Source organism: Bos indicus x Bos taurus, chromosome 6 (genome assembly GCF_003369695.1).
Source record: "Bos indicus x Bos taurus breed Angus x Brahman F1 hybrid chromosome 6, Bos_hybrid_MaternalHap_v2.0, whole genome shotgun sequence".
Lineage (NCBI taxonomy): Eukaryota > Metazoa > Chordata > Mammalia > Artiodactyla > Bovidae > Bos > Bos indicus x Bos taurus.
The window spans coordinates 85,744,797-85,757,399 of NC_040081.1; the positions used below are offsets into that span (position 1 = coordinate 85,744,797).

General features: G+C 40.1%; 1 protein-coding gene across 15 annotated transcripts in view; it reads left to right on the forward strand.

Annotated features, from left to right (window-relative positions):
* RUFY3 (RUN and FYVE domain containing 3) overlaps positions 1-12,603 on the forward strand; it is a 93,119-nt gene extending 80,516 nt beyond the window's left edge. For 4 of the 15 annotated variants that reach the window (XM_027544677.1, XM_027544680.1, XM_027544684.1 and 1 more), the window contains 6 exons: positions 2,544-2,663; positions 4,393-4,495; positions 5,580-5,659; positions 8,403-8,430; positions 9,197-9,268; positions 11,178-12,603. In XM_027544677.1, coding sequence (XP_027400478.1) covers positions 2,544-2,663; positions 4,393-4,495; positions 5,580-5,659; positions 8,403-8,430; positions 9,197-9,268; positions 11,178-11,321 — 547 coding nt within the window. In that variant the 3' untranslated portion in view covers positions 11,322-12,603. Of the gene's footprint in view, positions 1-33; positions 2,312-2,543; positions 2,730-4,392; positions 4,496-5,579; positions 5,660-8,402; positions 8,431-9,196; positions 9,269-11,177 lie in introns of those variants that run through there. The other 11 variants (XM_027544690.1, XM_027544692.1, XM_027544691.1 and 8 more) reach the window with 9 other exon arrangements.

A 12,603-nucleotide genomic window follows, 5' to 3' on the forward strand; every position in this document is an offset into this window, starting at 1 on the left:
ACTCCATTTTTATTTTTATTTGTATTAACATAGTGAAAAGGATTTGGTGAAACAGGCAAAGACCTTAAACAGTGCAGCAAATAAACTGATCCCAAAACATCATTAGGCATTTTACAGCTGGTCACCTCACAAGTTGGATATCACAACTTAATTGTAAAAGGAAGAAATCTGAAAGCGATTGCATTTATGCTCTGATTCTATATAAAATGTCACCAAAAATTGACTTTGAATTTGCTGGACTTTAAGAAAAACAGTTTGATATATAGGCTGTGTTTTTTCCTTCTTCTTTATTTTCTCCCCAGAGGTAGCAAATTTAGTATAAGTTCTTAATTAATTACCAAATAAACTTTGAGAAATTACTTCTGAGTTGACCAATATATAAACACCCCTTTAAAAAAAAAAATCCTAGGGAATGGAAGCTCTGTACATACATGATTGATGCCTTTACAACCCAGTCCCCCATAATACGAGTTTCTAGGTACAATGTCTGTGTCAGTGAGCCTGTTCTGCCGTTGCGATGTAATGAACTAGAGGTGACGACCACACGGTTTTGGACTCTCCTAAAGTAGTTCTGTATCTCGTAGGCCATGACCCCTTTTCACTTTGGTTATCTAGGTTTAATCCCCAAGCCAAGGATAAGTACTTAGTATTTCACTACAGTCCTCTTCTCCATAACCAAGATTGCTTGCAACTTTTTTGCCTTAGTGACTTCAGGGGGTAAAAAACAGCATCCTTCCAGTTCTTTAAAGTCATAGAGATAAATTTAGTGATTAGGTAACTTATGATAACATAATAATATGGAAGCTTGGGAAGACCCTCCTAATATTTGTCATCTTCTACCTCTTCCATTTTCCTGCAGTTCCACTTCCTATTTAGGTAGCTCAGAGAAAGCAATTTTAATACAGACACTCCTCTCCTATATAAAAAAATAGGCTACACACTTTTCAAATCTATTCTGCTTTTCCTTTTGAAGTAAAGATGACGAGGCATGGACCCAAGTAATGGTTCCCTGCCTCTTGTCTCTTGTTGACAACCTCTACTTAAGAGTTTCTATTACTTTTTGTTCAGAAAGGAATTTGCTTAAGTTTTCAGAAAAATAACAATCTATTAGAAAACTATTTCAGAGTAGGAAACAGACAAATTTAAATAAACTTATATTTGTTATTATTTAGTCTAAAAATAAAGATTCCCAGTAGGTGTTCATAAACAGTAATTAGCAAGGCTTCTTTTTCTAAGTGACCACAGATCTAATCCTTCCTAGACTTTACATTGTAATAATCCTATAAATACTTTGATTTTTATAATGACTTGATTTGGGGGGACAGGCATTACATAAGCCTTTATTACTTCAAAAAAGGCTTGGCAAAATTTTTGTTTTTCTCTTTTGTCTCATTCTGATGGGATTTGCAGCATTTCAGCTGCTTAAGTGGGGACAAAGATAACCCCTTTGCTTCCAGCTGTTGAAATTCTTTATCACCTTAGAAAAACCAGGATTAAGAGGGTAAGATAGATTTTTATAGGTGTGTTTTTATAGGTCCTTGCAGACTTGAGCCAAAGTCAAGTCAAAGAGCCTATGGCCAACCTCATGGAAGCTCCTGTGCTTTTGAACTTAGTTTATTTCTTATAATTTTGCATCTATTCTTATCTTCATCACCCTTTTATGGTGATGAGTTGCCTTTTCTATGAGTATTTGGAAGGAGTGCTCAAACACCAAAATAAAACATTTTAAAGACTACACATAGCATGCTTCCAAATTCTATTAGAGAGAGCCCCAGATACTTCACCTTAGAACATACTTTTTATAGGTGCAAAGTTATAGGATATATGGGAGAAAACATTCATCAGAATCTTCCAGAGAATATGGTCAGGAATCTTAGGCAGGCCCAGTGCTGAAACGCTTGTCCACTTAGTCACACACTATGTGGTAGATATGGAAAAGGAATGAGATGTCCAGACTCTGACAAAGGCTTTTCATTATGTCAAAACCCGAAGCCTGGGTAAAGGTTGATGTATAGTGTCCAGTGATTTAATATATTTGTGGTTAAGGAAAGGGACAAGGAAGATGTTCTAATTCCGTATCATAAGAAGGTAGTTGCCCATTTGCAAGTTCCAGTTATGAGTGTAAAACAGAAATATAAAGTACCAAACCTATTAGGAAATAAAAACAAACAAAAAAAGTGGATTTAACTTTAATTACTGTGTACTTGAAGTTGGCTTTGGTATGGATTTTCTAAAAAGTGATGTTTTATTGTTTATCATCTAATGGCTGTAAACTGTAGTACTAGAATAAAAAAAAAAAAATGGAAAATCAGCTTTTCCTCTGCCTGGTTCACCTTCATCTTGCTTTTTTTGGTTAAAGGATTTGTTCCTCCTCCATCTTTTTTCCCCCCATAATTTCTTCCCATGTCCTGCAGAGTTTATTTTCCTCTCTGTGTATCCCCATGCCTTCTTCCTTGGGTTGTTTTATTTTGTGCTGTGAACTTGGTCTTCCTCCCCGCCATGGCTGTTGTTTTTTATCACACGTTCATATGGCTCACATCCAGATTGCGCCAGGCTGAGCGAGGCCGCCAGTCTGCTGAACTGGACAACCGGCTCTTCAAGCAGGACTTTGGAGACAAGATCAACAGTCTGCAGCTGGAAGTGGAGGCGCTCACCAGGCAGCGGTGAAGAAAGCGCAGCTTTGGTGGCCAGGGCGGTCGTGGGAAGTACTGATGCTAGACAGCCAGGGGGTAGGGGGGAGTCTCCTGCTCCAGCCATTTCCATTCTGTCTCTGCCAAGTCCTTTCTCCAGAACTAGAATCCAGAAAGCTTCACGTACACCAGCATTCCCCAAATCTTGTCAGCATCTTTTGCTACCAAAGAAACAGGAAATTAGAACCCAAGATCCCAGATAAATAGGATGGAGTAAAAGACTGTAATGGCCAACACAACACTAATAATAACAGGATTTCCTGAATTCTTACTGTGTGCAGGATACTTTACTAAGCACTTCATATGCAGTTTCTCCTAACATCTTCCCTTCAACCCTGTTTGTGATCTCATCACCCCTACTTTCAGATGAAATGGAAACTTAGAGGGGTTAAATTGTCCAAATTCACGTAGCTAATGTGTAGCCACATTCAAAAAGCCTATTTCTCTGACTCCAAGCCCTTAACCATTCTTCCACGCACGTGCATGCTAAGTCAGCATATCGTGTGTGGGTGCTAAGTCACTTCAGTTACGTCCGACTCTTTGTGACCCTATGGACCGTAGCATGTCAGGCTCCTTTGTCCATGGGATTCTCCAGGCAAGAATACTGGAGTGATTTGCCATACCCTCCTCCAGGGAATCTTCCTGACCCAGGGATCAAACCTATGTCTCTTTACATCTCCTGCATTAGCAGGTGGGTTCTTTACCACTAGCACCACCTGGGAAGCCCATTCTTCCATACCATCTCTCAGATGAGACTCAACTCTGTGCCAAAGGCACTGCTTTCAAACAAATATAAGTTTGTTGTTGGATATACAAGTACACAGCTACTAAGGACACTGGTGGTTGAGGGTGTAACTGGGGATCGACTGCATAACTGTAAAGAGATAGCTAATTAAAATGTGATGGGACTTACAGTGTCAGTGCTTTCATACGGTATCTTGAAATTTTAGGAATACTATCCTTCAGTTATAGTGAATCCTACCAGCATTCAGTTGACCATAACTATTCAGTAAGAGTTAGTGTTAATTGTCAATACTCAGAGTAGTGCCCGCAGGCACTGGGAGATCCTCAAGTACATTCTTAATCATCCCAGGAAGCTTAAATACGTCGAATGTATTGTAGTACTACTGGTTTTATTGTATTGTATTTTACTGTAAAACCTGGTTGTCCATAGTGTGGACATACCATAGTACCACTAGGTGGCACTAGTGGTAAAGAACCCACCTGCCAATGCAGGAGACCTGAAGAGACGCCGGTTCAATCCTCTCAATTGGGAAGATCTCCTGGAGGAGGCCATGGCAACCCACTCCAGTATTCTTGCCTGGAGAATCCCATGGACAGATGAGCCTGGTGGGCTACGGTCCACAGGGTCACGGAGTTGGACATGACTAAAGCAACTTTGCACACGTGCACTTTAAAACCTGGTTGTCCATATATACACGGTTGTTTCTATTGTTGTTGTTCAGTTGCTAAGTGCTAAGTCATGTCTGACTCTTTGCCACCCCATGGAGTGCAGCATGCCAGGCCTCCCTGTACCTCACTGTCTCCTGGGATTTGCCCAAGTTCATGTCCATTGAATCAGTGATGCTGTTAATCAAGTATTAAAATTTAATTACTGAATTCTAAGAAAAGGGTTTGGCATTCTTTAGAAAACAGTACAGAAATCCAAATTTTCGTCATTTTTTTCTCCCACCCATCCCAGGAATCATCTTGAGTTAGAGCTAAAACAGGAAAGAGAAAGAAGGTTACAAAACAGCAGGAGCATCCCAGGAAAGGGATCCCAGAAGCCAGAAGAACCCAAAATGGTAATGTTTGTTATTCCCTTGTTCCTTTACTTTGGAGAAGGCAATGACACCCCACTCCAGTACTCTTGCCTGGAAAATCCCATGGACGGAGGACCAATTTTTAGAGGTTACCTTGATGGACCAGGCTATTTTCTCTTATGGAACACATTTCATTACTATGGCCTTGAGTACCTAGGTGGTAGGCAGGTGCTGGGGTAGACACATGGAAGCTTGATTCTAAGTCTGCCTCCAGGACACTCTAACTTGAATTCATTTGGAAAAGGAGATTGATAACCATAATTTCCAGTGACCATCTTTTCATTGTTGTTCAGTCACTAAGTCATATCTGACGCTTTGTGACCACATGGACTGCAGCACCAGGCTTCCCTGACCTTTACTTCTCTGTCCTACAGTGACCATCTTAATCCTTTCAATTTGTTAAGATTATTTTAGTAGCTAATATTTTTAATAATATGGTATCACCATCCCTCCCTAATCCTGAATTCCCCTTTAACAGAATTGTCTTAAATGTTGATTTGCTTCTGTACACCGTTTTCCAAGTCATGAAGATTTCAAGTTTAGCATACTCAAGGTGCTTCTCTTGGGAAATTTAGAAAAAGAGGGAACTAGGCTTGGGAAATGGGAAATAACACAGAGTGGTTTAAAGAGCAGGAGTAGAAGCTTCTAGAGAACAGTGTTAGGAAAGAGGCCTCTAGCACCTATAGTGGTGAGAGAGCCAAAATTGGATTATCCCTGGGACCCCAGGAAACAGGGTTTTGTCCTAAGAAGTAACTGATACCTTGAGCCCATTTTGTAAGTAAATAGGATATATTCTGAATTCATTTCAGTCTCAAGAATTAAAAAACTATCTACTCTGAAAATCATTTGTTGCAAGTCTTATCCAAATAATTTGTTAAGAAACTACTCGGAACAAAGAATAAAGGCAAATATCTTGAAAGTTAAATTCCTCCCCTAACCTTTAAAAAAAAAAAAAAAGCTGCTTAGCTTCATACCAAGCTAGGACAATACAGAAGAAAATGTCTGCATGGTTAAACTTGTTTGGCAATCTGAACAGTTAACAAACTGGGCTGTTTTCTTTTGGCAGGATGGGAAGCACAAAATCCAAGAGGAAAATGTTAAACTAAACAAGCCCCTGGAAGAAAGCCACAGGTGTTTACTAATAAAGTACTAAGATATAAAGCTCTTTTGGGGTGGTGGGACAGAGGGAGCTTTTGTTAGACATTGGCAGTGACTCAGATCAGACACTGACTTGTAATATTAATATTCCAGAAAGACATTTTAAAGGGAGAGTGAATAAGGAATAAACCAGATAACACATATTGAACCAAACCCATTTAGTCAGTTTCAGAAGAAATAAAGGTGATCAGGCTGTCTTCTGATTCTTTCCTGGTTAATCCCCAAACTATCACTTAAAAGATTAGCTCTAATCTGATCTCTACTGGATCAGTAGGACAAGTGAATGAAAGACAAATCATAGCATTTCCTGGGTTCTTAATGCACTTGAGCATGACCTGCTTCCACCTGTGTGCTAAGTGAATGGAGGCTATGTTTCAAATAAATTCCCTTATTTCCCTTATGTTTTTCTCTTAAAGAGAAAAATAGTTTATTTTTCTTAACTCTTCATCTCATTTGCTCACTGAAGATCATGGGATCCCTTCCAGGAAGTTGACTTTTAACAAATTACTTTAACAACAAAATATTACACAGTGCCACTATATTAAAAAATGAAGGAGGTCCAACTACATGACCTTCTGGAAAAGGCAAAACCATGGAGATAATGATTACTAGGGATTAGGAGATATGGATAGATGAATTGGTAGAGCACAAAGGATTTTATAGGCCAGTGAAAATACTCTATGACACTGTAATGATGGATACATGTCGTCATATATTTGTCCAAACCCATAGAATGTACACCACCAAGGGAGAAGCCTAAGGTAAACCATGACTCACAGCGTGTCAGTTTAGGTTCAGTAACTGTTCGCATCGGGTACCATTCTGGTGTGGAATGTTGATATTGGGGGAGGGGGGGAGGTCCAACAATATATAAGCAATCTGTGTCCTTTCTGCTCAGCTCTGCTGTGAACCTAACACTGCACTAAAAATTAAAGTCAATCATAATGACAACAATAACAAAAGATTAGTATCAAGGAAAGATACCACAGAGGAGTTTTGAGAGACCTATATAGTATATATTTTTGGCAGCTGAATCTGTCCAATCTTTGATGCCCTAAGAATGAGATAATATGTCATCTGGAGCAAAACTAGCCGCTGGAGAAGATAAATCACACAGTCCAACAGCAGGATGATTTTGGAGGTGCTTAGCCTAAACAGTCCTTCCTTGCCTCCAAGGCCAGAGTGACTCCAGTACCTTTAAGTTTTACTCCCAAGAGAACATGGTCTGATCCAGGACCAGCCTTAAACTCCTTAAGATTAGAGCTAATCTTCCTACAGACCATCATGGGCTGTGGGAAGGAATTAGACCATAAAATTAACCAAGGCTTAAAAGGGCCTTTCAGAGTCAGCTCATGCCAGACCAAAATCAAGTCATTTACTTTCAGGAGTGTCTTACATGTCAGGTTCTGATTTTAGGCCCTAGAAATAGACAATACAATGACTATCCCTTGGCATCCAGGGTTCCAGGAGCCCCTTCAGATATCAAAATCCATGGATGCTCAAGTCTCTTACAAAAAATGGCCTGGTACAATGAACATAATGCGCTGTATCTGTGGATTGTGCCTCTGGGATTTAACTAACCACAGATGTGGAACCTGAAAACCAGGAGGCATGAGTATACTACCTTATATGTATTGTACTCTGCAGCTTAAAAAATGCGTCACGTTCATTGTCTCCTTACAAATTTGCTACTGCTAAGTCACTTCAGCCGTGTCCGACTCTGTGTGACCCCAGAGACGGCAGCCCACCAGGCTCCCCCGTCCCTGGGATTCTCCAGGCAAGAACACTGGAGTGGGTTGCCATTTCCTTCTCCAGTGCAGGAAAGTGAAAAGTGAAAGTGAAGTCGCTCGGTCATATCCGACTCGTAGCGACCCCATGGACTGCAGCCCACCAGGCTCCTCCGTCCATGGGATTTTCCAGGCAGGAGTACTGGAGTGGGGCGTTACAAATTTACTTCTCCTTAAAAAAGCTTAATCATCTACTCCTACTTTACAGGTGAGAAAAATGAGGCACACAGAGACCCAAGTTGCCTCTCTTTATCATGTCTTCCTTTGTCTTCCTCTGCACTAAATAAAAGCTGCTTCCAGGGCCTCGCCTGGCAAGAACTGCCATCCTAAAACATACCCAAAGTTGCCTTGGATTGTGGTCCAAGGAACAGCTGCCAAGCTGGTCATATTAATGGTCACACTGCCATTCAACTGAAGAGAATTGGAATCATTATAGATCTGTGGTCCATTTCCCCCAGAATTTAATGTGGGCTTTGCTTCTCTTGTATAAGTTCTGTTCCAAGTTGGCAAAATTGGGGTTAGCTCAGCTGGTCTCATGAAGAAATAGTTCAATCTAAATGGATAACTTGGGAGAAGGGACTAATACATGACATATGAGAATCAGCAGGTTTCCATAATACTAGATACGAAAAAAAGCTATTAAAATGCATGGCCTCAGCCACTGGGGCTTTGTAGGTTGGGAAACACGAAGACTATTTTCTTGATAGTAGGAAGAAAACAAAATATAACTCTCATCTATTTTTAAACAGGAACCTAGACTAATATAGGATCTTATCCTAGTAATAGATTTAACAACCAAAATTTCCTCTCCTTGGAGGTCAACATTAATAATTACTTTGGTCCCAGCAACATAGAAGAACCATGGTATTGCTTTCTCCATGCTTTGAAAATGATAAAGGAGATATAAGCCGCTGTTAGTTACTGTTTTTACTTTCCTGTTATAGGCTGCAGTCTCACCCTGTGGATCAACAGGTAACTGAGTCTCCTGTCCTAAAACATCTTGTAAAAAATTAGGTAGGTAGTTGGCTGGGCCCTGCCTAGTTGTAAACAGGGCAGCAAGGGAGGTAGGTGAACGCATACAAGTCTCTGTGCCCCATCCTTTTAATATCCTAAACATGCATTTCCCCGACACTCTCACAGCAAGTAGGACAGTTTTGAGCAATTTACTAAGTAAAACAGCAGTGCTCACTTCCTATTTGAGATTCTCTTTGACTTACTGTGAGACCTCAGAGAGCTCACCAGACCTGCCTTGCCCTTAGCTTTCCCTTAAATAAAAGGAAGAGAAAAAGTACCTCTTGATCACTTGGAAATAAGCAAACATCAACGGTTAAGAAATACATTACAAAATATAGTGGTAACTCCATGAGAAAGATGATAAATGCTACTATGTCTGAGTTACCATGGTCTTTTATTTACTAGGTATACTGAAGCCTACTCCCTTCCATTCCTCATGACAGAATAATATAAAAGGGATGGAGATTTTTACATTTATATACATGAATTTCTATCAGTAAAATTGCCTGTTACTCTATTATAAAAATTAAGAGGGTCAACAAGGATAATGATATTATCAGAGTTGTATTAAGGTGGTAAGACTATATATATATATATATATAACTTGTTTTTCTAGTTTCCAGTAGTCTGCAGTGTGATTATATAATTTTGTAACTAAAAATGCATATTCTGAAAATATATTTCTGGGGCTAAGGGAGACTGACTGGCTCACTGTGTGGTTTAGGATCAGCCGTTGCCCTCCGAAAAGCCACCGAAGTATTGTCAACTATGCCAGGAAGACTGCAGCCTAACAAAGGTAACGGTGATGAGAAACAAACAAGTTCTTCGTAGGGACGCCCACTGCATGACTAGCTGCTTCTGATGACAGGGACTTTGCCATGTAGAGTGCAGAGTGGGGGGTGGGAAGCAAAAGGAACAGCAGTGAGTGTGTACCTATTATTTTCAGTCCTATTAAGTCATATCAGTAAATCCCCATTCAAATATTAAATACAGAATTTACTACATAATTTAAAATAAACGAATGTATAAATTTGTTCATTACAAAAGGATAATGAACAAAGTGTACATGAAGTCCTGGTCTCATTAAGCTTATGTCCTTTGTGCCATCATTTTATGAAGAGCCTTGGGCTCAAGAGGTGTCACCTGCATTTCCCAGTTACTGAAAGCTCAGATGCAGCCTGACTTTGGCTGCAAAGTCTACACTCCTTCCAGTACTCCATCCTGTTTAGAACAGAGAAGACAGGTTAGGGAAGGGAATCCTTTGAACTAGTTGGGGAAACACCCTCTGAAAGGAAAACAAGCTCTCTTTCCACCAAACCACTTGTTTTCCCTTTGGATCCTCAAGGGTCTCTGTCTGAGCACCTTCCCAGCTTGTCATTCTAGAGTCAGCTGGGTGAAGGGAGCACCCAAGGAAGAGTAAGCATCTTTGACGGCCACATCTGTGCCTTGCTCACAGTAGGATCCCCCAGTATCTAATATGTGCCCAGTTCATAGCAGATGCTCAAGAAATGTTACAGACAAATGAGTGTCAGGAACAAGTGCATAGAGGAGATGGAAACATGCCCAAATTCTACATTACAACCCAATTGCCAGTGTCTGTGATCGTGCTAAAATTTTAACAAGCAAAATTGTAGTATGACCTAGTCTTAAATTAGCAGAAACAGATAAAGATGGACTGCCTTTATAGAATTGGAAGTTGTAGTTAGAGAAATGTGTTCCGAAACAGAAGAGGCTGCTAATCTAATTCTGGCTTTTCTTGTCTAAGACCTGCAAAGTAACTGCAATATGTCAGAGGAAACATTCCTCCCAGGCTTTCAAATAAGATTGATTCCCCCCTACTCCACTGCACCCTCAGAAAGATGAATTGTTTAGGCAGAAAGGAGCATTATTTATGGGGAAAACTATTCTTCACAGCCTTTATACAGGGCACCTCGGAGCTGTGTGTGCACTGTCCTGTCACTCTCTGCAACACGGCCATAATGACCCACATGCTGTCCCCCAGTTTGGCTACTAAAGACTCCAAATGCTTAGTCACTCAGTCACCTCCGACCCTTTGCACTGTAGCCCACCAGGCTCCTCTGTCCAACCCAGGGATTGAACCCGCATCCCTTGTGTCTCTTGTGCTGCAAGCAGATTCTTTACCCGCTGAGCCATCAGGGAAGCCTTTGCTTAATAGATTAATTTCCCAAATAGAAAGGAGGCAGGCAGCTGTGCCTGCACTGATATCCCAAAAGATGTGCTCGCAGAGCATCACAGGAAAACATTAAGCACATCATGTATTAGAAATTATGCTTTTAGTTCATGCTCAGCAAAGTTTCTAAGTGTTTTGCTGGTTACCAAACCCACGGCTAGGTCACCGCTTGCCTTATTTGGAGTATGCTTAGGTAACAGCAAACTAATTTTAGAACTAGCCCACCTAAAAGGGAATATAAATGGAAGTATATATTCTGTGAAGATAAATAATCTGTGTATTATCTGTTCATGTGACCTCTGTGGAAATGCTTGTCTTCATTTAGATCTAAGAACTTGACTGTGCACTTTGTAGACAGGTTATTTGGTCCGATACTGTGTGGCATACAGCACATATTCAGCCAGTATTTTATTGGACATTAAGCATCCGTCATATTTGGCCTCCTGCATCCCATGCATACTTATGCCCTGCTCTTCTGTTACCCACCTGACCTCGCTTTCTCTTTGTATTGTAGAATGTATGTAGGAACTGCAGAGGAACCTTCTGTAACATCTGTTCAACAAACGAACTGCCTCTTCCTTCAAGTATCAAGCCTGAGCGAGTTTGCAATCCCTGCCACGAGCATCTGATGAAACAGTATTCTACCAGTCCATCGTAAGATGGAGGCCAAGATCTGGACCAGAATGTATCCACCCACGTTAGATGTCAGAATCCCCTAAAGCAGACTTTAGAACCAACTCGAGTTGATAGGAATGCTTTAAATAAACCAGGTCCAGGAAGAAAAGGCAGTGGTTAACAGTGCTGGAAATTTTGTGTGTTTTCTCTAATAACTGTATGAATAAAAGTTACTCATTTGAGCCTCTCTGCTAAATCTAAACAACCTCACTTTGAAGCATTGATCTGCTAGCTTGTCTTTGGAAGGGCTATTCATTTTTATGAATAGTGATATTAATACTGAGCTGCATGTTAAAGGAGAGAGGGTCCTTAGTGAATAAGAATAAAAAGGAAAACGATCATCCCTTTATTATATTTGGAGATTCAAGAGGGAAAGATCATTGTTAACCGAGATTGAAATGATAGAGGTTACATGTTCTCTCAGGTGCTGCTAGACAAACATTATTTCCTCTTTACCCCTCCCACCTACCTCTTCTTTAAAGGATCTCTACCAAACTGTGAACCCAAACTCAGGGAAAAGAAATTAAAGAGTAATATAAATTTTGAATGTACTTAATATTATAATGTATTCTAGTTTTAGGACCAGAATTTTCTAGTTCTGGCCTACACGTTTTCACTATCAGAATAAGGAGGAAGAATGTTTGCCGTTTTTCCACTTACTGACTTCAAAAGTAAATACCTGCCCTTTTCAGAATCTGCTACGCAGCAAGCCAGCTCTTCCCAAGTCTCCCTCCTCTCTGGGTCATGGAAATTATAAGGGGTTTTAAAGATAGGGTTTGACTTTTGCAAACAGGAAGTACTAAAGCAAAGCCATGTCAGGTGTAGAGTGAAGAAATTTAATTTGTCCATGGCTGAGAATATTTGTTAAATTCTTTCGTGAATAAGGGATTCCTTATTCCAAGCCAAGATTCAGAACTGGTAGACAGGTTTTTTGGAAAATATATTCAAAACAGTTCTTAGCAACAAACGCTTTGGGGAAAAAAAAAAAGATGTGCATTCAGCAGGGGAAGGCAGGAAATGGTCTATTTTCCTTTGATTATGTTGCATGTACATAGATTGTTTGATTCCAATTAAGACCTAAGAAGATTCTGTTAACTGGTTTAGAGTTATGGGGTGGAAACATCCTGGAACTATGATATTTGATAAATTCTGTCTCCTAAAAAGAGTGACAGCCCAGGAAAGTTGTTATTCCAGAAGTCTGACCTGTTACATGGTGGATCTGAATTTTAAGAGTCCTAGGGAGAAATAAAATTCGTTAATTCCAA